Consider the following 26,702-nt stretch of genomic DNA (forward strand, 5'->3'; position numbering starts at 1 on the left):
ACACGGGTGGTTTCTTTCTTTTCTCCAACTGTGATTGTAGCCCCCAGAATAGTGCGCGGCAACGAAGCCTACTGGGCACGCGTGCTTTTTGAAATTTCGGATCTTCAATGACGGGAAAATATATAAGTGCATTACTTTTCCTAATGCAGATGACATGGACATCGATTTACATACACAAAATTATGTTCAAGAAAAATGGGCCTTTTCCCATTTGGTTTATAAAATCTTTACATTTTATCTAACACCTTTTCAATCATTTTTTTTTCTTTTCAAGCCTCTTAATACCATCATAATGTAGGCAGTCATTTGAATTTAAAGTGTTAGTGTCAGTTAGGGTGTTCTCACTGAAAATAAATGTGGGCTGTCAGGGAAACGTGTCAGTAAAGGTAATTTGGCCTATGAATCAGGGGAGAAAGTGGCTGTCAGATTTCTGACAGCTCCACCAAGTGGGGTCAACTGAAAAGAATCACGGAATGCTGAAAAAGTGACAGGTTTTCAAAACAACATTTTGTGGAGAATTTCAATGTCATTAATTCAACATATTGTTTTCAACGTGGTATCATTTAGGCCAGCACACATTTGATTACTTTTAAAGCAGGCAATCACCCAACATTTCACCTAAAATTTGTACTCACGTCACTGGCGATGTTTCTGGATGCTTTGGCCGCAGCGATGGGAATTGCATCCCCCAGCACATTGTTGCCCTTGGCTATTAAATCATGCCAGTCCCGTTTATAACAGACCTGTGATGTAAAAAGGAAAAGGATGTCAGCATTACTGTGTATTAATCAGCTAAAGTGATTCTTAAATTGTGGGGATTGTTTTGTTTTTTTTCTAGATACAAGCTAAAGGAATATCCTACAGTCCATTCTGCTTCAGGAAGTCACATTAGCAAATGTCACACTTTGTATAGCATGAAATTATAGGACACCGCACCAATTATTCACCCAAAGCGAAACTGGAGTGGATCTAGAGGAGTGGAATAAAGGTTCTGGTGTGTGGGGACCAACTAGAGAAAATGAAGTTGTCCACTCTTCCGAAAGGAAGGTCAGGGGAAGACCTGGTAGCAAGTTTCAGAAATGTCAGGTTTGTTGTAATGAAAGGATTTCGTTAAATTCTTATCTCGCTGCAGGATCACCTTCCCCCACTTGCAAAACTAGGAAAACTAAATCAAAGTTTCAGAGGAATAGATGTTGGGCTCCTCGTAAGGGAAAATGTTACATCCTTTTGAGTTGTCCCACCCTTGAAAAGGCTGACTTAAGAAGCAGAGGGCCCTCATCATGGGATAGGTTTCATAAGAGGTGTGTGGGAAACTGACCTAAATAATTATCAAGGCCCCATCCTGTTCTGAAATTCTACTGTTGTGCCATCATATCTGGACTTCACACCCCATCAAAAACCCTACTCACATCACTTATATTGTAAGCATTGCACTTGGCCTGGAGAAACTGAGGAAGATCAGGACTCATAGTGTATTTATGCTTCACATCTTCCCCTTTAGCTTTGTATAAGATCTGCAACACAGAATCACAAAATTAAAATCCATTACCCATTTCCACAAAAAAGGAAAATGTTTTAATTGCACATTTAAAGGAGTTATTCCCTAGCACACTATTCCCCCACTATTTCTATTGTTAAGATTCATCAAAACAGGGGTGCCAGGGTGGCTCAGTCAGTTAAATGTCTGCCTTTGGCTCAGGTCATGATCCTAGGGTCCTGGGATCGAGCCGTGCATTGGGTTCCCTGTTCAGTGGGGCAGCCTACTTCTCCCTCTCCCTCTGCCCCTCCCCCTTCTTGTGTTCAAGTGCTCTTGCTCACTCTCTCTCTCTGTCAAATAAATAAAATATTTTTTAAAAAACCACCAGAGGTATTTTCCCATTTTTAAAGAACTCAAGCATTTTGTTATCTTTAGAAAGATCTAAAACTCTGTATTAAAACAGAGAGAAAAATAGAAAACAGAGACCTTTGACTGCTAGAGATGAATGGAAAATAAGTTCAAATATGCAACCCTAACTTGAATAAACAGAATTCACCAAAGCCAGCAAAATCCAGTCTTTGCTAGTAGAGTCAACAGTTCTTAAAGTCTTATTTTTTGGTTTTTGATTCCCAGAAAATGGCATTTAGAACAAGTCTTTCACTTCTGCTAAAAACTTTCCAGTTATAATTATAACAGTAAAATCATATAATAATCTCCTCATAATATGAAGACCCTTATATGTAAACCTAATGTACATAAAAGGTTTACCATTTCATATTGACCCTATTTTATCCTTTTACAGATTTCAGAAAGACATCTAGGTGCATGATATAGAACTTGTATTGTATCCTTCTCTTGGTAATAGAAAAGAAAGAAACCGCTTAATTTCTAAAGTCAACAATACAACTGGAATCACACAAGTAGCTTTCCAGTGTCTCAACTATCGTTGACCATGGAAGCCACGTTATGTGGGCTATCACACATAAACTGCTATGTCTGTATCACAAAGTCTAAGGAGGCTGATACCTATTTGAATCCTCCAATACTAAAAAAATTTCTTCTAGGCACCCAAGAGCTATCTTTACTTCCTCACTGCCTTTAGAAACCATAGCTAAGCATTCACAGAATCTCATCCAGTCTACCTTCTACACATCTCCTCTGCCATTGCTACTGACTCAGTTGAACTCCAAATGAGGCTTCTGCTGGATTTCTGTAGCAGCTTTTAATCTATCTTCTTAGGTCCAATCTCTCCCCTCACCAATGCAGTCTCAGCACTCCTTGACAGAGCTGTCTTTTAGAACACAGACCTGATAATGCAACTCCATGGATCAAAATCTTCAATACCTCCCATTACCTAGCCCACAAGCTCCAAAGTACAAGTGGGCACCCAAGACCCTCAATGATCAGGTAACAATCCCAAGCCTTTCATTGACCTTCCATTCATTACCTCTTGTCAGTCATTATGTTTTTTTCATGCCAAGAATGTACCCTTGCCTATTTGCCTGGGAAGCCCTGGTGTACGTACTTGGCTTGTACTTGGCACATACCTCTCTTGTAGCATTCACCTCTTGGTATGGCAATGTTCTAGTTCTATCCATGCCTTTGTCTCATACCCTTATAACCTTGTTGTATCCTACAACTCACTAATCCCCGTCTACATCATCTTTATACCATCAGAATATGATACAATGCCGGGCACAGGGAAGGTGTTCAAAAACATTCATTCAATGAATTAATAAATGAATGTTTTCGATGTCCCTTCAATTCTTCTATACACTAAACTTCCCTTTGATCTGACTTTAGCCAGGTCATATACATCGTTCATGGACAAGCAGGCAAAAAACATACAAATCTCCAAGACTTAAATTTTTAAAAGCTTCTATAATAATTGATGTATGATGAGTTTTGAGAAGTAAAACCACATATTCATGTGAATTATTTCCCAGTAAAAGCAAATATAAGCAACTTAATATAGAAGTGAGTGTGATGAATTTGCTACTTTAAAGTGTCTGGAATTTGGGGTGCCTGGGTGGCTCAGTGGGTTAAAGTCTCTGCCTTCGGCTCAGGTCATGATCTCAGAGTGCTGGGATGGAGCCCACAGCAGGTTCTCTGCTCAGCAGGGAGCGTGTTTCCCCCGCCACCCCTGCCCCACCTGCCCCTCTGCCTACTTATGATCTCTGTCAAATAAATAATAAATTTTGCATGTGCACGCACATGTGTAGTATGAAAGTGGATAAACATCACAAGTTTATCCAACAACAGAGTATTTCAAAGGCAGCTAAAAAGGAAGACATCTTAAAAATGAAAATAAACAGCAAGATAAAAGAAAAAGAAAATGGTAGTGTGCAAACTGAAAATAATTGTTGTGGTATGTGTATTGTTTTGCTTTGTTTTGAAGCAAGCTCCACACCCAGCATGGAATCCAATATAGGGCTCGAAACTCACAACTCTGAGATTAAGAAGAGTCAGACACTTAACCGACTGAGCCACTCAGGGGCCCCCAAACTAAAAATAATTGTATTTATTGTATTATTAAAATAACAAGTAAATATAAATATATATATAACTAAAAAAATTATTATTTTCAATTAAATAAAGTAAAAGGAAAATTAATGGCTCAGAAGAATAAAAATTTTGAGTTGCTATTTATTTCATTAAAGCCTCCTTCCATTCTTCGCCCCCCTCTCTTGTACTTACATCACTAACTTGCTTTGTGTTCTGTTTTGCCTGGACCATCACTGGGGAGTCCACGATGCTGGTAAATTTGAGGGTGTCTGGGTGTTGCCTGTACTTCTTTTCATTCAGGGCATCACCCGCTTTCTTAACTTTTTCTGCCTCCAGACTGCCAATAGGTATCCAGCCTATGCCTTTCATCCAGTTGTTGTAGTCTTCCTTATAGGCATTCTACAGCAAAGGGACAAAAGAGGAGTAAGTGCCTCCAGCAGTGAGTTCTCACATAGGTTCTGACCCTGGAGTAGGGATTGTCTTGGGGAGTACGTGTCACTTACATCACTCTGTATGTGCATCATATTTTTAGACAACTCCAGGTCCATGGCATCAGGCAGATAGGTGTAATGATGGAGCTGATGCTTATAGTTGACATTGCTGACAACATCCTGTGCTTTCTTGGCTGCGACAACATTGAACATATCATGGGGTGTGTTGTATTTTGTTTTTGTCTTCTCATAGTCTTTTTTATACTCCCGATCTGATTGTAGCTTAGCTACATTCATAGAGTGAACCAGTTTAGGATCATCTTGGAGACTCTGGAAGCCAACCATTTTCCCTTTGGCTTTTTCGTAATCTTTTTTGTACTGAACCTATGGGAAACAAAAGTGGCAGATCTTAAAATGTAGTTATGAAGATTTTACCAAACAATGAGGCTATGACCTAAAACACTGAGCTTCCCAGAAATTACTTTAATAACCAAACAATTAGATATTCATTTGTATACAGTCTGAAATGCAGCCTGGTAAAATTAAAATGTTACAGAGAGCCCATCTGATTGGCTGTCACTGCTTTGGCCACCTGAGAGAGGTTGGGGTGGGAGCACGGCCAAAAATCGAGTCTGTGACAAGGTAAAGTTAAGTTCCTTGTAGAGACAAATGAAAAGATGAACATTCTGCAATCTTTACCAGTTATATTGTGCTGCTAGAGGAGACCCCAAATAGCTGCCTATGTGAGTGGTGGTAGAATGTTAATGAGTCTTTGGATATTCAAAGAGAGACCCAGAGCCAGTTTATGTAAACACGAATTGGTTCTGAGTAATAAAATGAAAAGAACTGACCTTGCTTGGGAGATCTGGGAAGAAGCATGGGAAACTGAAAAGCAGAGATGTGAAGGAAGGTTTGTGTGTGTGTGTAGGGGTGGGGAGGAGCTGGAGGATAGCACCCACAGAGAAAGGGAATGGGTAAGGAATTTTGGATGGTAGGGCTTTTATAATTCAGTTGTAATTTATTTACATCAGTGCAATGTCAACTTCACTTCAAACAATCAATGAAGTTGTGTTTGGGACTTCAGGGAACCAAAAGACAGGGTTGTGCTCCATCTCTGGATCGTGTGGACCAGAAAAACAAGGGGGTCCAGGGCGTGAGAGTTCAGGTGAACTAGAGCAAAATCACGGTGGGCAAACCAGGAGCCAGAGGTGATGGAAAGACAATAAACCTTAGAATATCTGCAACAAGCAGGGGGGAGGGTATCGCACTTCCTTGAGGTCATCAGGTGGGGGTTTGAGTCAATTTGATTTGACTCTCAAAGAGGAAAGTAACTAGTTTGTGGCTGGGTTAAAGTAAGATAAGGAAAAGAAACAAAGACAAACAAAATTTCTACCTTTCATGGAACCTAACAACTGCTATGAACCTTAGGGCCAATTCATCCATCTCTGGAAGCAATGAAGTAAAAAAAAAATTATAATAATAAGGGGAAAGAGGGAATTCATATAAATTAAGCAAGTTTGGAGTCAAAATCTTACTAGCAGGAGTCTATTAAGACTTAAATAGTGAGTGATTTGTTTATTTCTACAAAGGGAATAATGTGAATTTGTGCAGAAATACGGAGGAGACCTTTAATTTTGGGCGCCTCAATAGAATGAGGTTAGTAAAGGTTACACAAATCCTTACCCCCGGGAAAATTTAGATCTGGTTAGGGAATTTTCCTTTCTAAATAGTTTTCAGCAGGACTCACTTCCAGCTGGGGACAGCAGATGTGATGACTTCTGGACAACAGGTCTACCCCTGCCCACATGTTCTAGTTACACATCGGCAACCATCGGAAGGACTTACGTCACTTGCCGCCTGCCTGGCAGCTTTGGCAGCTCTGATGGGAATTGCGTCTGATCTCAGGTCATATCCCTTCTTGCTCAAATCTTTCAAGTCTGTTTTGTACATATTCTGAAAGAAAAAAGTCATCTGAATGTAACCGAGGCCCATTTGGAAAGGGCTTCACGCACAATCAGTAGCCGAGCTCATGGGCACACCTCACTGATATTGTAGGCATTAACTTTAGCCTGGATGAACTGGGGCAGGTCTGCTGGCAGGCTGTATTTGTGAAGAATTTCTTCTCCTTTGGCTTTGTAGGCAACCTGAAAGATGAAAAGAAATTCATGAACCAACAAGTAGGGGAAAGGGTTTAAGGACACAGGAAAATAATCTCGGAACAGATCACATGGCACAGCTGTGCTTTTCATGAAAGACGTTCTCTGGGTCATTCCCACATTCACCTGCAAGGATCTGTAGGCCTTCAAGGTCTCATATGCAATACTCAGGATCTTAACCTTGTGCCAGTTCAGCTTTGGCCAAGGTCCCTTGGTATGCGCTAGGAAGCTCTGAACTCCAGTAAGAGCACCTCACAGAAGTTAGCCCAGGGAGATGACCTGATAAAGATGTTAACCTGCAGACACTTTCCTGAGCACAGAGAAGGCTGATCAGGTGGGATACACAAACCATCTGTGGGTGACAGATAGGACCTACAGTGGTTTTTACTCTACGTGATTCATGTCTTAGCTCTTACAGTGTAACTCCTCTGTAAGGTGTGTTGTCAGTATTCATTTTCCTGGTCTTTCCTAGAAATGGGCTTGTAGTGTTTCTTGTCATCAGGAGAAGCCCCTGACCTCCTCCTTGGGAAGCGACATTAGATGGCTGAAAGGACAGTCAGCACAGCATACATAATACTCAAAAGACTGGAATGAAGTATGTTTACAAACGAGCCGCTGGGAGAGGTACACAGTTGCTCATGTAACTGGGTCTCTTCAGACTGCATAAGAACTGTAGGTAATCAGCATGTTTAGAATACAGACATACTGGTATGAGTCAAATGTATTAAAATACAGATAGAGTGAATACTTACGTCACTTCTCTGGGCCTGGTTGATTTTCGACTGCACTATGATCGGGGCATCTTCAATTGAGGTAAACTTCAGAGTGTCCGGATGTTGGCGGTATTTTTTCTGTTTGGTGAATTAAAACAAGAGAAACAAGAATATTACTTTCATAAAGGCTAATACATAAAAATCCTTGAAATTTATTTTGGAGGGACAAGGATTTTTCTGGATTTTAAAATATAAAAATACTCGGTTCTTGGCTGACTTGGGGGGAAAGATGAATACAATACAAAAGCCGGTGCTTAAAAAATTGGCTTAATTTTGGATGGTCTGGGACAGAACAGACCAAGACAACTTGCAGGAACCAGACAATTCCTTGCTTGTGAAACGAAAAAGGGTACTCTCTGCTAAACAGAACCCAGAAACAACACAAGGTTTACTAAAGGGTTACCAGAAAGGCATGGGAGGATATTTGGAGTGTCTTTTGCATGACACTAACAGGCTTTCAGGTGGCTGTTGCTCGAACTGAAAGAGGCTCTCTGGTTGAGGGAGGAGGGATCGAGGAATTAGGGCAACAGCTAGGGGTTCCCATAAGAAAGGGAGGACTCTTGTTCTATAGCCTCTGTGTGGTCAGTACACAGGTCATCACTAAAGCGCTGAGGAGCTACAGGAGAGAGGACAATGGAAGGTGTTCCAATAAAAAGCTGGTAACTTCTAGCTACATTTCTAGATCATTCTCCATCTACTTCTTCTTCCAGTCTTCTTCCTTTGTGCATGTTATACATCCCGCTCTGTATATGAAGAAGCATCACTCAGCTTCAGACTTTTGAAAACCACCAACCCAGAAGAACTTTCATGAAAAACCTCTGGGATAAAATGTTGCTCACCAAAAGCAAGGACAAGCACAGAACAACAGAAACTTGAGTGTGAAGACAACCTTCACACAGCACCTCTGTCCCTTCTTTATACAGGCTGACCTCCTGTCAGATGGGTTCACCTGACAGCAGCGGGAATGTTCCACTGTTGAAGAAGGGACAGAACCTGGCTACGTAAAGAGTGCGAAGTCATCACTCCTTTTCCTCAGACTCAATAATAACTTATAGACTACTTCAAGGTCATCCAGAATAGGACACAGGGTAAAATACTTTAAGGAAAATTTCTGTAATATTCATTATATGCATTATTCATAAAACCAGAAAGTGTAAAGAATCTGTGTGTTCACCAACTGGACAACCAAAATGCAATACAGCTACAAAGGAACACTAACTCAGCAATAATGAGGAATGAATTGCAGACATAGGCAGATACATAGATGCGCCTCAGAAACATGGTGATAAATGATAGAAGTCCGATGCAAAAGAAAGTTCTAGAAAAGTACAACTATAGAGAGAGAAAGCAGATCTCTGGTTGCCTGGCATTGGAGATGGGAGCAGGAATTTTCCAAGAAAACTTTGATATACTAGCAGCATTTTAAGATTCAATCATGGTGATGACTGTACAACTATATGAATGTATTTAAACTTGCTAAGGTGTACACTTAAAATACGTGAAATTTGTGGTATGCAAATTAAACCATGAAAAAGTTGTTTAAAATATTTTTTCATGAATGGTTAACATCAATGATTTTGCTAATGTAAAGCTTATCTACCTGGATAATTCATGCCTGTGGTAAGTGCTTTTTTCTCAGCCACAACTGCTAGAGAATAAAGCAGTAAAAGGAGGCACTTCTATGGTTTGGGGCTTTAACACCTCACATTCCAATTCTCTCTGTGGCACATGGGATGGCTTTACCTCATTCAGGATGTCTGAAGCTCTCTTCACCTTTTCCATCTCTAAGGACCCAAAAGGTACCCAGCCACAACCTTTCATCCAGCTGTTGTAGTCAGCTTTGTACTCGACCTAAAACACCAAGAGAAAGTTTACAGTTCTCTGCTCAGCATCATCCTTATTCACAAAATCATTAACAATTTACCCCAAATGATGTTAAGATTCCTGACCAGCTTCCTTACTTCATACATTAAGGTTATTTCTTTTTTAAAGATATTACTTAGTTATTTGAGAGAGACAGAGTGCAAGCCGAGAGTGGGGGTGAGGGACAGAGAGGGAGGGAGAAAAAGAATCCCAAGCAGACTCCGGGCTGAGCATGGAGCCCAGCGTGGGGCTCTCTCTCAGACCCTGAGATCGTGATCTGAGCCAAAACCAAGAGTGGGACGTGGAACTGACTGAGCCATGCAGAAGGTGCCCCATATGAAGGTTATTTTAAGTATTTCCTTGGTGAGAGACTTTAACAGCCCTTAGGTTATTACTGTTCTTCTAGCTGGTCTATATTCTATTTCATCCTTATTTCTAACTGAAGGAAAGTATGTGGAACTCTAATTCCAAGCTGGACAAGTGCTATATTTAAAGCTGTACTTCAAAGAATAAATAAAATAGTTATATTTAGATAATCAAATGTGAGATGTCTGCTCCCTGGAACTCCAAGTATTTTGTTTCTTTGGTCAAATTAGGACTGATGGCCACACTGAAGGCAGATAATTTTGCTCATTTTCTGATAAGACTTGAAAGTAAATTTTGCACTATGTGTTTGCACACATTGCCCTTCATGTGTAACAGTTGGCTTAGGAGTGTTTCTACACTGGCTAATGATCCACTTTAAAATGGTTGCACTCAGGGGGACCTGGATGGCTCAGTGGGTTAAGCCTCTGCCTTAGGCTCGGGTCGTGGTCTCAGGGTCCTGGGATCGAGCCCCACATCTGGCTCTCTGCTCAGCAGGGAGCCTGCTTCCCCCTCCCCGCCTACCTCTCTGCCTATTTGTGATCTGTCAAATAAATAAATAGAATCTTTAATAAATAAATAAATAAAATGGTTGCACTCATATAATTTGCTATGGAAAGCCATTATCATTTGGAATTTTTCCTATTTTGGAGACATACTTGATGCCATCAAAGTAATAGGCTACTCTCGGGGTACCTGGGTGACTCAGTTGGTTAAGTGTCTAACTCATGGTTTCAGCTCAGGTCACGATCTCATGGTTGTGGGATTGAGCCCTGAATCAGGCTTTGCACTGGGGTCCTCTCTCTCCCTCTCCCTCTCCGCCCCCCACATACCCCAACTCTCGTCTCTAAAAAATAAATAAATAAATAAAACAGGCTACTCTTCTTGTCTGGCTATGGATAATACCTAAAACTTAAATTCTAGATATAAAATTCAAATCATTGTTCTTTAGTGTGGGTCTTTTAATTGGAATGAAAAATCAAGAAATTATTGGGTTCCTGCCTTTGAGAAGTTTACAATTTACTTGGGAGAAAGAAACATAGCAAAATTAAAGAAATAATAATGCATAAAATAAGATTGTTAATGATGGGAATTTAAAATGGTAGAGTTGCTGTAGAAAGAGGAGGATGGTTCCTCAAAAAATTAAAAATAGAATTACCATGTGATCTAGCAACTCCACTTCCGAGTATATACTCAAAACAATTGAGAGCAGGATCTCAAAGGGATATTGGTCACCTACGTCCACAGAAGCATTATTCACAATAGCCAAGAGATAGAAGCAACCCAAATATCCGCTGACAGATGAAGGAATAAGCAAAATGTGGTATGCACATACAATGGAGTATTATTCGGCCTCAAGAAGGAAGGAAATTCTGACACACATTACAATATGCATGAAGTCTAAGGACATTTTCATTAAGTGAAATAAGCCAGTAATAAAAAGACAAAGACTGAATGACTCTACATATATGCCGTCTGTAGAGTAGCCCAGTTCATAGAAACAGGAAATAGAAGGGTGTCTACCAGGAGCTGGAAGGAGGGGAAAAACACAGAGTTGTTGATCTGCTATAGCTTCAGTTTTCTAAGATGAAAAGGCTTTGGGAACTGGGTACACACCCACGTGAATATTATTAACTGCTGCTGAACTGTACACTTAAAAAGGATAAAGACAGCAAGTTTTATGTTATGCGTATGTTATGTGGTCATTACATTAAAAAAATAGAATTGTTAGGATAAAATGTTCAATTGTGTAGCTCAAATTAATTTGCCTAAACAAGTTTTCATCTGCAGATAAAAACCTCAGTGATTATGAAAATTGATGCTGTAAATGATAGAAGATACTTTATTTTCAGACAAGATAGCTATCCAGGTAAAAAGTTATTGAGAACAATGAATGAGATCGTTGTGATAATAACGAAGATAATAACAGTGAATGTTTACTGAGAATTCACTGGGGCCTGACACTAAGCTAAGTATTTGCATGCATTTAAATTCTCAAAACAATTCTTTTACTTTATTTCAATTTCACAAGGACGACTTGAGACTCAGCAAGGTTGATAGCTTTCCCAAAGGGACGGAGTGATGAGTTCATGCTAGACCTAGGTCTCTCTAACTCTAAAGGGCACAGGCTCCTCCAGCCACAAGGGTCATTTCCCGTTACATATTTGCTCCATACAGAAGACAATGACAATACTGAGGAATGTCAAAAAAATCTCACTCCACTTAAAGATTATTTCCGTTTCCGCCTTAGAAAAGGGGAATAGAGAAAATCCGATTACTCACATCACTCTGCAGCGCATAAGCCTTCTTGGCGAGATCCACATTGATGCTATCGGGAGGGTAGCTGTAATTGTGCAAGATGTGCTTATAGTCCACATCGCTAGCAATCTCCTGAGATTTCTTAGCTTGAGTGACTTGGAGCATATCAAGAGGGGCCGTGTAGATAGTCTTCGACTTTTCATAATCTTTACGATATTCACGCTGTGAATAGGAAATTTCCATTTATTACCACAAACCCTCAATGGATTTCCAGACAGTCACAGTAGTCTCTCACAAACAACAAACACAAGTTACAGAAGCACATTCCAATAGCTGAGTAGTTATTTTTTCCTAAAATTTGTTCCTATGTTACACATTATTGAACCCTTTCCCTCCAAAAAAGTCAAACGTGGACATATCTGAACAAATCTCTTTTTAGATAAAAGAGCAACTGTCAGACATCAGGAATGGGCCACAGCTTCTGTGCCTGACAGGTATTTTATTTTAACACAGGGTTTTGCAAGGACCATTAACAAGCGTTATTTTTACTGAAGTCATCTAATCCTTGATCTGTTTTCCAATTAAAAAAATTTTAATGATAAAAATTATATGACAGCCATTTCGTACTTCAGATTTTATAAAATGACTACTTTGTGAATAAAGCTGTCCTCTTGACTACTTGGCTTTCCTAACGTCATCTTTAAATGGTTAGTGATTTTTTTTTTCCAACCTGGCTATTCTACTTTTGACAGTAGATAAGCCCCACTGAGAATCCCAAAGGTTTTTTTCATACCAAGTTTAATTTTGGTAACGATTTAAAAGAAGCTTCAGATTGCAGCAGTAATAAGACCTCAAAGGAGAAAAAGTTTGTGAAACTGAGCCATGAAAGTAACCTTGGCACTTATTACAGTGTTCTCATAAACCAAATGTCTTGACTGAGCCTCAGAACGTACTTTCATCGGCTGGCTTTCTGGAATGTTAGACAGGGTGCTAATTAGGTCAAGGCCCCAGCTTCATCATGTCCACTCACCAATTACCTTAACAGGAAAAAAAAAACTCTGACCCAGTGCCTGTAGGAAAATTCTAAACTTGTTATATCTCCACATAATCACAGAAGCATTAAAGACTGACCCAAGGTAGCAAGTATCCATGCGCCTTATAAATCTTCTGTAGCAATTCCTTTTGAAAACGATATGATTGCTTAGCTTAGGGAATGTGATTTTCCTTCTAAATATTTTTGTGGGCAGTCACTTTCACTGAATAAACTTATCACTTAATTGTAAAATCTAGACTCTGGGTTATGAAAATAAAATATGGAAACTTTCGGACAGTGCTAGAACACTGAAAAAATACAATTTGTCTTTATTAGAAATAACTTGGGGGGATCCTGGGTGGTTCAGTCGGTTAAGAGTCTGCCTTCAGGGGCGCCTGGGTGGCTCAGTGGGTTAAGCCTCTGCCTTCGGCTCATGTCATGATCTCAGGGTCCTGGGATCGAGCCCCACATTGGGTTCTCTGCTCAGCAGGGAGCCTGCTTCCTCCTCTCTCTCTGCTTGCCTCTCTGCCTACTTGTGATCTCTGTCTGTCAAATGAATGAATGAAATCTTTAAAAAAAAAAAAAGTCTACCTTCAGCTCAGGTTATGATCCCAGGGTCCTGGGATGGAGCCCTGCATCGGGCTCCCCGCTCAGCAGGGGCCCTAGTTCTCCCTCTTCCTCTGCAGCTCTCCCTACTGGTGCTCTCTTGCTCACACTCTTGCTCTCTCTCTCCAATAAGTAAATAACATTTAACAAAAAGAGAGAAAGAAAGAAAGAAACTTATAGGAGTCCCTGGGTGGTACAGTCGGTTGAGTGTCCAACTCTTGGTTTTGGTGCAGGTCATGATCTCGGGGTTGTGGGATCAAGCCCCACATTGGGCTCCACGCTCAGTGTGGAGTCTGCTTAAGATTCCTTCTCCTTATCCCTCTGCCCCTCCCATTCATGCTTTCTCTTTCTGCCTTCTCTAAAATAAATCTTAAATAAATAAACTGAAAAAGCAATGTTGCAACAACATTGATGTGTGGAAACGTTTTTGACCAAATTGTTTTGATTCTTTTGTTCCTGTCCTAATCAGTTCACACCTGCATCTACATATATAAAATGTAGTCAAAGGTCCAAATGGCCTTAAAAGATTCTCTTTAAAAGCTCTGCATGTTCCATATCTGCAGCTAAGCATTTAGCCTGGATAGTATGTGAGAATGATTCATCATTGACTAGCTTTTTTGGTTGCCAATATCAATCAATTAACAAGTATTTACCAAACACTACTATGTGCTTAGTGTTCTAATGGTATTGTGATGGGATAAAGAACAAAAGACAAAGATACACGTGCTGTCAATAGACAGCTATAACCTTTGCAACTGAGAAGAGATAAGGAAATAGTAAGAAATACGATGTATGTGAGCACTATATACTGACATAATTCAGTGTGAAGCTATCAGAGAAAATTACTAAATACAGGATGTTTTAAACCGCCATATAACTACATAGCACATGCAAAATGAATTAAAGAAGTATGTATAGATAATTATATGAACACATGGTTGAAAATATAAACATTCTTCTATTTAATTATGAAAAAAATATTTGCAAGCTATGTTGAACAGTCTTTCCACTCTTAAGGAATTCTCTGAACATCCTTTAAACACAGTATATGCTGCAGTTTGCAGTTGGTGTTTTCTACCCTGCAGTAAGAATTTTAACTTAAAGATGAGAGTTGGCCCATAGATGAGCCTTAGGAATCTATAAATTCTCTGCAATTCAGACAAAAGGTATGAAGAAAAAGTTCATTTTTCTAGATGAGTGATCCAAGTCTTTTATTAGATTCTCAAAGGGGCCTATAATCCCTATAATCAGTGCAGTGTTTTCCTTGAACCTATGCTGGTACTAACTGCTAAAGTCAATAAAGAACAATGACAGTTAACAATAAGATTTTTGTCTGTGACTCTTGATTCTCTTCCAATATAAATTCAGTTTTAAAAACATCATTTTAAAGGTTATTTTTCAATCAGAAGAAAATATGAAAATATCTAGTGATGTTTTCAAAAAGTTTTGAGAATTAAAACCAATATTCTATTAAATATTAAAAATACATTTTTTAAAGTGAAATGGACATCAATTATAAATCAGTAATTTCTCTCCTCAAACACTGAAGGGTACAAGAATTTGGGAAATCATTCTGCTTCTGAAGTTTATCCCCAGCAGTTTGTTGTGAACAAGACAGAGCCCATGGATATGGAATCCTTTTACTTGCTACCACCCCTGGGCATATAAACAGGGATACTATCTTGAAAACAAGACAGATTTACAAAGACACTCACCTCACTCTGGTTTTTGGCCGCCTTCAAAGAGTGCAGCATCTTGGGATCATCATTGATGCTCAGGGCTCCAATCATTTTCCCTTTATTTTTCTCATAGTCTTTCTTGTACATCACCTGTAAAGACATCACATGTGCTGGTTCCCACCCACCCAGAACCGTCACTGCGGGCCCCCTGCCCAGGCACCCAGGCCACACTCACATCGCTGGCGATCTTGCTGTTGGCCTTGGCTGCCAGCAGGGGAATGGCGTCCACTTTAATGTCGAATTTCTTCGCTTTGCTCTTCTCCCAGTCATGCTTGTAGATATTCTGAACAGAAATTTCATCAAAAGAATTGTAAGAACAACAGCCAACACAGCTTCAACCAGTAAAATAAGAAACAGACTGAAAATTTGTATATGTAGACTTACTTCACCTACAAATAGTAATTTTACCAAATGGTAGTATAATTATTCATTAATCTGTCATCCAGCTTCCCACCTACCACCATATAATACTAAACACTTTTTTAATATCCTGTGAGCTTTCAAAAGATTCTGCCACACTGATGTATAAAGGGCAGTGTAAAAAGAGAACCACTTGAAGAAGGTGAAATATGACATTTATAGAAGAGATCTTGCAAAACTCTAGAGATTAGCTGAGGTTTTCTGATGGTAAAAGAGACTGTGGAAAATGAAATAGGATGGCTAAGTAAGAGCCTTCCCAGCATTTAGGCCTTAAAAGCTCCACTGATACTCTGGACACAATCGTCATAGCTGGTTAGTTACATAACTCCTAATGGGGTCTTTTTAAACACCCACGACATTTCCTATTTACATGGGCACATAATGATAGATTTCTGTGGCTTCGATACTTACATCACTTAAGTTATAGGCATTGACTTTGTGTTGGATAAACTGTGGAGCATCTGCCGGTACATTGCACTTGAACTTCTCACTTTCATGTTTTGCTTTGTAATTCAGCTGGAAAACAATAGAAGATAGCCAGTTTGCTGTCAGAATTTTCTCATGAGTATATAAGCGGCTAAGTTATTTCTATCCTTTTTAGAAACATGTCTCAAAGAGGCCATCTGTCCAAAGTCCAGTACAGGGCTTTTACCCTCACTCCCACCTTCGAGATCAGAGTGTAATCCAACTTGAGGTGTCATTTTGTAAATGCTATCATGGTGTATGTGTGCGGAAACTCGCAGTAGGATCTAAACCTTTAGGCTGTCCTTTCAGGACAGGAATGCTCAATTTCTATTAAATTCTATGATCGGAGAAATAACAAAAATAGTTACAATGCTAAATAATTAAAATGCTAAAACAGTTTAAAAGGTACATACATTCTGCTTAATAAAAATGTAAAACATAGCACTTTAAATTTTTTAAAAGGTGCCGTAGGTGGAAGGAAGGGAGTATAAAGAGAGAATGAGGTTGCTGAATTCTGGAGCAAAAGGCAAATACACAGGACTGTACTAAGCACCTCCAAACCAGAACCATGCCCTATCATGACCAACAAGAAGAGTGTGTGGTGACCAGACACTGCATACAGCACCCTATTCCTCTGCTGCTTGCCAAGTTCGGGTGCATCAGTGATGTTAGGGTTTGGCTGTTCTTTCTTGAGGCATGAATTGTTAATAAGTTAGGCAAGTTGCATAACAAACTGATAGGGACTCCTGGGTTATACTGATGCCATTTCCTTCTTTACCAATTGCAAATGAGCTCACTGTGATAGTAAAGCACATTTTAGAGTAGAATACAACTTATTTTCCTTCCTGAGAAGGCTGTGCTACTCTTAGCTACATTAGCACCCTACTACCCGAAGTGTGGTCGATGAATAGCAGCATCAGCATCACTGAGGAGCTGAGAATCTGTATTCTCCAGGTGACTCACTGGGTGACCCGCATGAATGTGAATGTTCTAGAAGCAATGCTGCTCTTCCCCGATCTTTGCATGGCTGGGTTGTTCTGCATTAGAACTTCCTTGACCACTCAACTTGAAAGGTCCACCCACTCACTGCCTCTCACTTCAGTCTGAATTCTCTATCATCATCCTGTGTTAGTTTTCTTCTCACTGCCTGATGTCTTTCTTGTTTCTGCACTCTTTGCCTTTTTGTAAAGTCTTCACTGGCAAACTAAAGAATGGGAAATACTTCCCTTGTTACCTACGCAAAGATACTCATTGTCTTTAAGGTGCCATAAAGTTTTAGTACACATTATTTTGGGTATGTGACAGACCCTAATGGGCAAATTCTCCACTAAGAATTGGTGACTTACTGAAGAAATATTATTTATTTTTATTATTGTTTAGCACCATTTTCCCTGAGGCTGCAATTCGATCTAGCAGCTTCCTTTGCATTGTAATGAACAAATCTTGAAAAATGACATTGTTGGGTAGATAGATGAGCCTATGAAGACTGAGCATGAAAATGCCTGTATTTTAAATAAACACAGCATTCTAGGTCGTCCACACTTGCACAAATCAAGGTACTTACATCGCTAAGCTGTTTCGTGTTGAGCTGGGCTTGCAGCAGCACAGGAGTATCAGTGACGGCTGTGAACTTGGTCTTATCTGGATGAACTTTGTATGTATGCTAGAAAAGACATTCTTTCATGAAATTTCATAATGTATCTTTATATTCTTGTTCATATACACACTAACTTATAAAAAATCTCCAGTTAAAAATAGAGTTTATTAGGGTGCCGGGGTGGCTCAGTTGGTTAAGCATCTGCCTCCGGCTCAGGTCATGGTCCCAGGGTCCGGGATTGAGACCTACGTCGGGCTCCCTGCTCAGCAGGAGAGTCTGCTTCTCCCTCTCCCTCCACCCCTCCCCCTGCTGGTTCTCTCTCTTTCAAATACATAAATAAAATCTAATTTAAAAATAGAGTTTTTTTCCTGAACACTTGGTTGACACATTCTCACTTTCTCTTTCTCAATCTCCGTCCCCTGATGCTGCCTCCAAACTGGTCTCGCTGCTGCAATTCAGCAACCGGATTGATCTTCCTCCTGCTGAAGCCTTACAACGGCTCTCCACGGGACTGGCAGTCAACCTAAACTGTGCCTTGGCTGATGAGCTCTACCCTACAGAATCTCCGTCCTCCCTTCATCTCCTACCATGTCGCCTCTCACCACTGTAACCCACTTAGTACCCTTCAGCTCCAGTTGCTCTCACCTCGATACTGCTGTGGCTGCACATTTCTGCCTTGGACCCTCCTTGGGCACCCAGTCTACGGTGCCCACCCAGTCTCCCTCTCCCGCATCATTCTAATTTATTTAATTCTATAACATCACTCCACATGTGTTCTCTGTTTATTGTTGGTCTCTCCCTCTCAAATGCATGCTCTCCGAGAGGCAGCCCACCTTGTTCCCTCTTCTTTCCCAGCATCAAGGACAGTGTCTAACAAAAGCTAGCTCCTCCCGTGAAATCATTAAACAAATGAACGCAGACCTCTCAGAAATTTCCCTATCTTGCCTTCCCTCCCCCAGACCAAGCCATGTATATATACTTTACTACTGGAAGATAAATAACGCCTCAAATTCTTTTGTAACCAACAGGTTTGTTCACAGCAATTTTTATGCTCCCCAATTTCACCCAAAATTTAAAATTTAACATCTGCTAACACTCGATATTAGTAGTTAAACTCCTGCTAAAATTACCACTAGATGGCACAAGAATCCCAAACCCCATTTCAAGAACTCCGGGCCCCTGACTCACGTCTTTACACTGGTCTAGCTTCTTGATTGCTTCATATTCTTGGGTTATTGTCTGAGGGAAATAGCATTTCCCTTTATCTTCTTCATACTCTGCTTTGTAATTTTTCTGTAATGAGAAAGAGCAAAAATAGATGAGGATTGTTAGTGCCCCCAAATAATGTCACTGAGAGACAGAACAATGGTCTTCAACTTACATCACTGTTTTGAGCTGAGACTTTCATGCAGTGAATTTGATATGGGTCCTCAAAGCTGCCTACATAATGTCCCAGAATATTCTGTACATATGCATCTTTGTATTTAGCCTGAAAAAGAAAGCATATTGACAGAGACATCAATCATGTATGTTATCTGTCAAACAGTAGAAAAGCCCTCAAAGCCCAGGGGCAACCACAGCCTTCCGAACCTCGCTGAAGTTCTTCAACAGAGTGTCAAGTTGATATTTGGGGGTCTCACAGTAGTTCATGCTCTTTGCTTTTGTCTTCTCATAGTTTTCCTTGTATAATCTCTGTCGAAGGAAGAAAATCAAAGAAAAATGTATGTCATGGTTTAAAAGCCTTTCCCTTCATTGTATACTTAACCAAAAAGGCAAATTTTATATTTTTTTCAGCATTTACTTTCCACAAGGCAAAAGAGGCAGAATGAATATGGTGGAGTTTCATGTTTTGAAGAATCTAGTCAGCTGGGGAACCTGGGTGTCTCAGTGGGTTAAGCCTCTGCCTTCAGCTCAGGTCATGATCTCGGGTCCTGGGATCGAGCCTCACATCGGGCTCTCTGCTCAGCAGGGAGCCTGCTTCCCCCCACTCTCTCTATGCCTGCCTCTCTGCCTGCTAGTGATCTCTCTCTCTGTCAAATAAATTAGTAAAATCTTAAAAAAAAAAATCTAGTCAGCTAATAACCACGTACGTACTTATTGTAATACTTCTCAGTCAGAATATACCACAGTGTGCCAATGCTGCTAAGCAATTTTTTTTTAAGATTTTATTTATTTATTTGACAGGCAGAGATCACAAGTAGGCAGAGAGGCAGGCAGAGAGAGAGGAAGAAGCAGGCTCCCTGCTGAGCAGAGAGCCCCATATGGGGCTCCATCCCAGGACCCTGGGATCATGACCTGAGCCGAAGGCAGCGGCTTTAACCCACTGAGCCACCCAGGCACCCCTGCTAAGCAATTTTTTGTCTTAAAATAATTCTGTCCACTTGAATGTGTTTGAAAGAAAGTGAATTTTTTAAATAGTGCAAAATTAGGTAAAAGTATAAGGTAGACCTTATACTAAGGCACAGTCCTAGAAAAGTATTCAGTAAAGCCCTTGATGAAAATGCGTTTTACAACACATTTGGAAGTTGGCTAATATTTTTCCTCATAAGTAATTATACACGATAAGGTGGTTTTCCATTTTGTTATAGGTATCATGTATTTCTACAGTCTTAATTCTCCCATACAGAAATCCAAAAATATACTCAGTAAAGACAAACATAAATGATATAGAATAAGGAGTATTTTTCTGCTGTGAGTTAGAGAACTAATTTTTATAAAGAGTTTAATTTTAATATTTAGGTCTTTAGGGGTGCCTGGGTGGCTCAGTGGGTTAAGCCGCTGCCTTCGGCTCAGGTCATGATCTCGGGGTCCTGGGATCGAGTCCCGCATCGGGCTCTCTGCTCAGCGGGGAGCCTGCTTCCCTCTCTCTCTCTGCCTGCCTCTCCATCTACTTGTGATTTCTCTCTGTCAGATAAATACACAAAATCTTTAAAAAAAAAATTTAGGTCTTTAAAATGAGATCAGTATTTTATAGACCACTTAAAGTAAATATTTTGCTCTTGAGGTTATGATTCATCTAGTTTTCCTACTTTATTGTTCTTTTGCCTGATTTTCTCACTTCTTGCCTTTTATTTTTCTATATATATTTTTGCAAAGTACCTGAAGTCAGATCATGACATGGAATGACTATGTAATTATACATACTGAGATATTAAGCTCATTTCTGGGAAAAGCAATGAAAAAAACGCTATTGCTAGTATATTTTCTCCCTAATAAAACAGAAGGCATGAAAAAGATTAAGGAAACATTTACAATATTCACTCATGTCTCAAAGTACAGAGACATCCTAAGAATGAGGAACTTAATCATCTTTTCCCCATGGGATTTCGGGTTTGACTTGTCCTCCTGAATCTGAGATTTCATTTAGGCTAACGTCCCATCTGAAGTTGCATTAAACAGTAAGTGTAGCCATATCTGAAAATAAGAGTGATTTACAAAGACACTCACATCACTCTGGTTTTTGGCCGCCTTCAAAGAGTGCAGCATCTTGGGATCATCATTGATGCTCAGGGCTCCAATCATTTTCCCTTTATTTTTCTCATAGTCTTTCTTGTACATCACCTGTAAAGACATCACATGTGCTGGTTCCCACCCACCCAGAACCGTCACTGCGGGCCCCCTGCCCAGGCACCCAGGCCACACTCACATCGCTGGCGATCTTGCTGTTGGCCTTGGCTGCCAGCAGGGGAATGGCGTCCACTTTAATGTCGAATTTCTTCGCTTTGCTCTTCTCCCAGTCATGCTTGTAGATATTCTGGACAGAAACATTTTAACAAAGGAATCAGCAAAAATGATATGCATGTTTACCACACTTTAAAGACTAATGAGCATCTCAATACTTAGGCTTAATGCGAAATAAATGGACCGTTTTTATTGTCCAGAAAATCGTGCATATTTTAGTTATTTCTCTTCAAGCTGAAGCTTCTAACTTCCCAAGCTCAAGGTTCTCTACTCCTCACTAGAATCCTTCATCAAATTAACCTCATTTTAGCGACCATACTAATATCTGATTCCTAATACTGAGTACTTCACAGAGTGGCACAAATGTTCGATAGTTAATTTACTGTTTGTGATCTAAAGATATCACTTTCATTTGATCTCAAATCCTCTGAAAAGTCCTGAATCATTACAATACTCACTGATGTTTGATAACCTAAGTACTTATTTATAGAATTGTGGAAGAAACAGAGATCTACCCTACTCCTCCAAGGGGAATTTGACTTTTCTCTATAATTAATTTTTGAAAATGAAAGGTAGCAATGGATACTTGGCCTTAATGCCTTTTGAATACCTGTATATCTTAGTGTAAGCTCTCTTACATGTAGAAATGAGCACCATTTATGGGAAATAAGGGGCATTACACATCTGAGGAATAAATAAAATGAAACTGTATCTAAAAAACCAGGCTCTGGGTGAAAATTAATTATAGCATAGCATAAATGAATATATGGCTAAAATCTCTAACAGTATGATTCATAGTTACACCTACATGAGTGGTGGCATTTGGAGGGTTGGTTAAAACATACTAAGACTGAAAAAAAAAAAACCATACTAAGACTATCTGATTGTATGAAGTTACTTACAACATTGCTATCTACATTTACAAGGTGAATTCAAAGATACGTGGGCAGAGGCACAGGGACATGATACACAGGTTAAATGTTCTTCCCATCATGAACACAGACGTGTTTGTTCAGTGAAGCAATCCAGAAATAAAAGCACAGGTCGTCAGGATAGCCCATGGCATAGGATACGGGAACTTACATCACTCAGGTTATAGGCGTTGACTTTGTGCTGGAGGAGGGCAGGAGTATCTGGAGGTATGTGGCACTTGAACTTTTCACTCTCATGCTTTGCTTTGTAGTTTAGCTGAGACAGAAAGTGAGAGAGACAGAGAGGGAGAGAGACAGATAGTAAAGGAGACAATTAGTTCTAAAGAAGAACTGTCCCCAAATACAAAAACCTTGTGTGGTACATTTCATAAAATAAAATGTAAAATACATTTTGTTGAAATAACTGACAGCATTGTTAAAATCGAGACACAAGTCCAGAACTAGGGGGGGCCACTCTGCGTTATTGATAACACGGGTGATATCACATCTGTCACTGGCGTAGGACTGTCCTGGAAGGTGGTGGCTGTCTCACATATGCTCCCTCTCCAATCATATACCACAATCGGCCCTGAGAATCAGGGGACTCTGAGACTCACAGCCCTTTCTCTCTTACCATTGTCAAAGCTCACTTTCTGGGAACACGTTCTAACAAACCTGGTTACGTCCCCACATGTACATTATGGTTTGTTAAGACTCTTATGTGAAGACTTGATTTCTGGTCATATATTGACTGAGGTTACTTTCACTGTTTTGTTTAGTTCAACACAAGCTTGGAAGTTCATACTTAAAACTCATGTGATAAAACTTATCTCAAAAACTCCATTCCCCAAAAATGTATTTGAGACAACGACATCTCATGTTTTGAATATCCACTCTGGGCCAGGGTGTTTCCTATGCTCATACCTCCTGCCCTTTACTCTTCCAAGCAACCACAAATTACAAAAGGGAAATAAGAGGCATAGAGAGGTTCAACAATTTGCCCGTGCTGCCTGTTTGTAAAGACAGAGCTGGAATTTTACCCAGTCTTGTCTGACTCAAGAACTCATGTTCTTTCCAGGGCAGTAATGTACATCAGTTCCCCTTCTAGAACCAACTATCACTGATACCCATACAAGAAGATGCAAGGCAAGTAAATAAGGAGATATTTTAGGTGATTACGAATATAGACAAGTTAAATTTGCTAAAACGTACTTAGCCTTTTTGGTAGATGTGACAAGTCACTGGATTTTATCTGTAGAGTTATGATAGGTTATCCCTCCCAACTGGATTTCCTACATATTTAAAGTAACTTACATCACTCAGTTGTTTGGAATTGACTTGGGCTTGCACCAGAACAGGAGAGTCAGTGACTTGAGTGAATTTTGTCTTATCTGGATGGACTTTGTAGGTATGCTGTGGAGGAAAAAGGAATCATTTTAGCAGTCAAATCCAAGTTGGCCTAGAGGCCAAGCAAGGAGAATCCATTCCCCAAAGGAAAAGAAACTTGTAGTTCATCAAACCCACGGCTCTCTTCTGATTAGACTGCCCTGTTTTTGACAGACACTTTCACATCTGTACAAGAAACTTTCTCGTTCTTCAGATTTCCGATAACCCTCCTTTGGGGAAATGAACTAGAACTACCTCTTGAAATGTATGGATGACAATAGGGGAAATCAATTCATCTACTACAAGATAAATTTTGTTTCTTGCAATTTCCTGGCTCGCGTTTATTTGGGAAGTGTTTTAACACTGTAGGAATTTCTTGACCCGTAGAGGCCGCAGGCGGCAGGACGTTCCAAGTTCCTATCACAGACTTACATCTTTACACTGATCCAGTTTCTTGATTGCTTCATATTCTTGAGTTATAGTCTGGGGGAAGAAGCCTTTGCCTCTGTCTTCTTCATATTCTGCTTTGTAGTTTTTCTAGGAGGAAAAGAAATCAGATACAAGGATGCAACCATTTATTCATGCCCTAAGGACATGTTGGAAAGCTACCTGATTGTCTTAGCACTTACATCACTGTTTTGAGCTGAAACTTTCATGCAGTGCGTATGGTATGGATCCTCAAAGCTGCCGACATAATGTCCCAAAATATTCTTCAAGTAGGAATCTTTGTATTTAGTCTGAAAGACAAGACACATTTCATGTATTTATTGGGGGAAATAATGGATCTTTTCTTAACAGAAGTAATAACCACAGGACTGCTTACATCACTAGTGAAGTTGTGCAGAACTGTATCAAGTTGAAATTTGGGGGTTTCACAGTAATTTATGCTCTTTGCCTTTGTCTTTTCATAGTTCTCCTTGTATAGTTTCTGTCAAAGAAAAAAAAATCAGTTAAAGCAGATTCCTGTCACTCCCACACTGATTGTAACACTTTTATTTCCCAACACTCAACAAAAGAAGAAGAAGAAAAATATATCGCCTGTCAACTGTCTTAAAAATTGACAATCAGACATTGGGGTGTGGTGAATGATAAGTTTCTTCTATTAGCAATGACTGTAAAGCTTAGGTTTTCAATGGTCACCAAAAGATCTAGAAACTAGTACATGGCATCAGACCAAGACCTTGGTTGTGGAGAGTTGTGTGTATTTCAGCTCTGCTAGGTCTTTCCTTCCCCAACTCATGCACTCGTCCCTCACTGATGGTGTCACGACAGACACAAATATTCTGAGCAAAAGTGATTTTTTTTTTTAAATAAACCTTCACAAAAAAGTTGAGTATCTGCTGAGATGTACACGCACTCTCTTCCTTTTTCCACCAAGGGAAAAGCCTTCTGCAAACAGATAGTGTATCTTAAAATTACAGTATACCCAAGACCCCAGATGATAAAGCCACTCACTCTTCTTCTCTGCTAGGATGTCAATTTAGCTCTAACAATAACAATAAACAACTATTGATTTTAAAGGCGCAACTGAGAAAGTAGGTCTTGTCACTTTCTCATGTTGGGTTTGGAGACTGTAAATGGTGCTATTTGGTTTTCAAATTTTTATATTATTCTCTTTATCAGCAAAGGAGATTTGAACCCAGGCTTTTAGATGTTTGCTAAAGATGACCTTCATCTAGGAAACAGGAGACCTGCTTTGCACTGATTTCCCAACAGGGCTATTTGGACAGACACACTGACTCTCACTTGCCACCCCAACTCCATTCACCCCCTTCCTCAATCGCATGTACACATTTCTATGGTGCTGACTTAATTTGAGGGACAAAGAAAACTAACCTGCAGAGAGAACCATGTATAATTCTCAAATACTGGGAAAGCTTAATACAGTGTAACTATAAGGGAAAAACTCAACTGATCACATGTTCAGTCTCTTTATATACAGCCAAAATGGTCTCAGGCTTCTAGTCTCTTAATGCCATTTCTCACTTATCCAATCAATTTTAAATCTAATGGATCAGTCAGACTCTCAATTCCACATGGAGAAACTCCTATGAAGGCTCAGGGAGCCATCTTTTAAGTCATGCTGTCTGCAAATGGTTGTTTCTAGGGACAGGATCTGCACAGAGAATGGTGGAGGTAAGGGGAAGAAGCAGTGAGACATGGGACATTTGTCCTTGCCCCGCTTGATGAACACAAGGGCAGGGCACACGCACAACTTCATCTCTCACTCTCCTCCCCTTTCGAAGTCTCCTTCTGCCTGGGTCAGATCACATGTATTTCCTACAGTGTACTCTTTGCCCATATGGAAGCTCAGGCACCAGAGCCTATAAGCAAATAAGGATTTCTCTGCCCACTGAGCTAAATCCATAGCCCCCCCCCCAAAACTGACATACATCATACTCAGAGGCTTCCTGTCTTCCTGTGGGTAAACGGTTCCAGAGGAACTGCGACACTAGAATCTTAAAGTATTTGCAAAGTTATATATGCACTTAGTCATTTAGTTATATATGTATTATAGGAGCAAAATCTCATCTCTCTGGCAGCTAAGGTTAAAAAAAAACACTTTTTGACAAGAATGTACTTACATCACTCAGGGCATTTCCTGCCGCCTTCAGCTGCTGGAGCAGTGGGTTCTCTGAAGCAGGAAGTACATTATAATCTGCTTTTCCCTTATTCTTTTCATAGTCTTCTTTGTATTTTACCTGTAGGAGTGAAATAAAATGAGAAAGTAATGCTGTGGGTTATTTTTGCTCTCGTCTCTATGATGGATATTATGGCATGGTTTCGCAATCAATTTTCTCTCTAGAAGAGTGGCAGCTTGACATTTTACAAACAAAATACTCCTAGTAGCTCATAACAGCAGCAGAGCAAGTGCATCAATTTCCAGGCTAACTTCTCTTCCCATTCATTTATTCATTCAAAAATGTCCATAGGGGATCAATTATGCACTGGCTCTGGGACAGGTCCAAGAAAGAGTAAGACCTGGTCCCCGCCCTCAAAGAGAAAAAGACACACACAGATAATGACAGAGCCTCAT

General features: G+C 39.9%; 1 protein-coding gene across 1 annotated transcript in view; it reads right to left on the reverse strand.

Moving 5' to 3' along the window:
• NEB (nebulin) overlaps window positions 1-26,702 on the reverse strand; it is a 207,157-nt gene that overhangs the window by 154,546 nt on the left and 25,909 nt on the right. Inside the window, exons 11-34 of the mRNA XM_044242061.1 lie at window positions 26,251-26,367; window positions 24,489-24,593; window positions 24,295-24,402; window positions 24,098-24,202; window positions 23,594-23,692; window positions 22,452-22,556; window positions 21,334-21,441; window positions 21,135-21,248; window positions 19,278-19,379; window positions 19,069-19,176; window positions 18,876-18,980; window positions 17,655-17,753; window positions 16,037-16,141; window positions 15,381-15,488; window positions 15,182-15,295; window positions 11,852-12,049; window positions 9,086-9,193; window positions 7,322-7,420; window positions 6,453-6,557; window positions 6,259-6,366; window positions 4,486-4,797; window positions 4,175-4,381; window positions 1,410-1,514; window positions 636-743 (exon numbers count right to left, since the gene is read on the reverse strand). Of these exons, the coding sequence (XP_044097996.1) occupies window positions 636-743; window positions 1,410-1,514; window positions 4,175-4,381; window positions 4,486-4,797; window positions 6,259-6,366; window positions 6,453-6,557; window positions 7,322-7,420; window positions 9,086-9,193; window positions 11,852-12,049; window positions 15,182-15,295; window positions 15,381-15,488; window positions 16,037-16,141; window positions 17,655-17,753; window positions 18,876-18,980; window positions 19,069-19,176; window positions 19,278-19,379; window positions 21,135-21,248; window positions 21,334-21,441; window positions 22,452-22,556; window positions 23,594-23,692; window positions 24,098-24,202; window positions 24,295-24,402; window positions 24,489-24,593; window positions 26,251-26,367 (2,952 nt within the window). The remainder of the gene's footprint in view (window positions 1-635; window positions 744-1,409; window positions 1,515-4,174; window positions 4,382-4,485; window positions 4,798-6,258; window positions 6,367-6,452; window positions 6,558-7,321; window positions 7,421-9,085; window positions 9,194-11,851; window positions 12,050-15,181; window positions 15,296-15,380; window positions 15,489-16,036; window positions 16,142-17,654; window positions 17,754-18,875; window positions 18,981-19,068; window positions 19,177-19,277; window positions 19,380-21,134; window positions 21,249-21,333; window positions 21,442-22,451; window positions 22,557-23,593; window positions 23,693-24,097; window positions 24,203-24,294; window positions 24,403-24,488; window positions 24,594-26,250; window positions 26,368-26,702) is intronic.

The sequence above is a fragment of the Neovison vison genome, chromosome 3, assembly GCF_020171115.1.
Source record: "Neovison vison isolate M4711 chromosome 3, ASM_NN_V1, whole genome shotgun sequence".
In the NCBI taxonomy this organism is placed as follows: Eukaryota; Metazoa; Chordata; class Mammalia; order Carnivora; family Mustelidae; genus Neogale; species Neogale vison.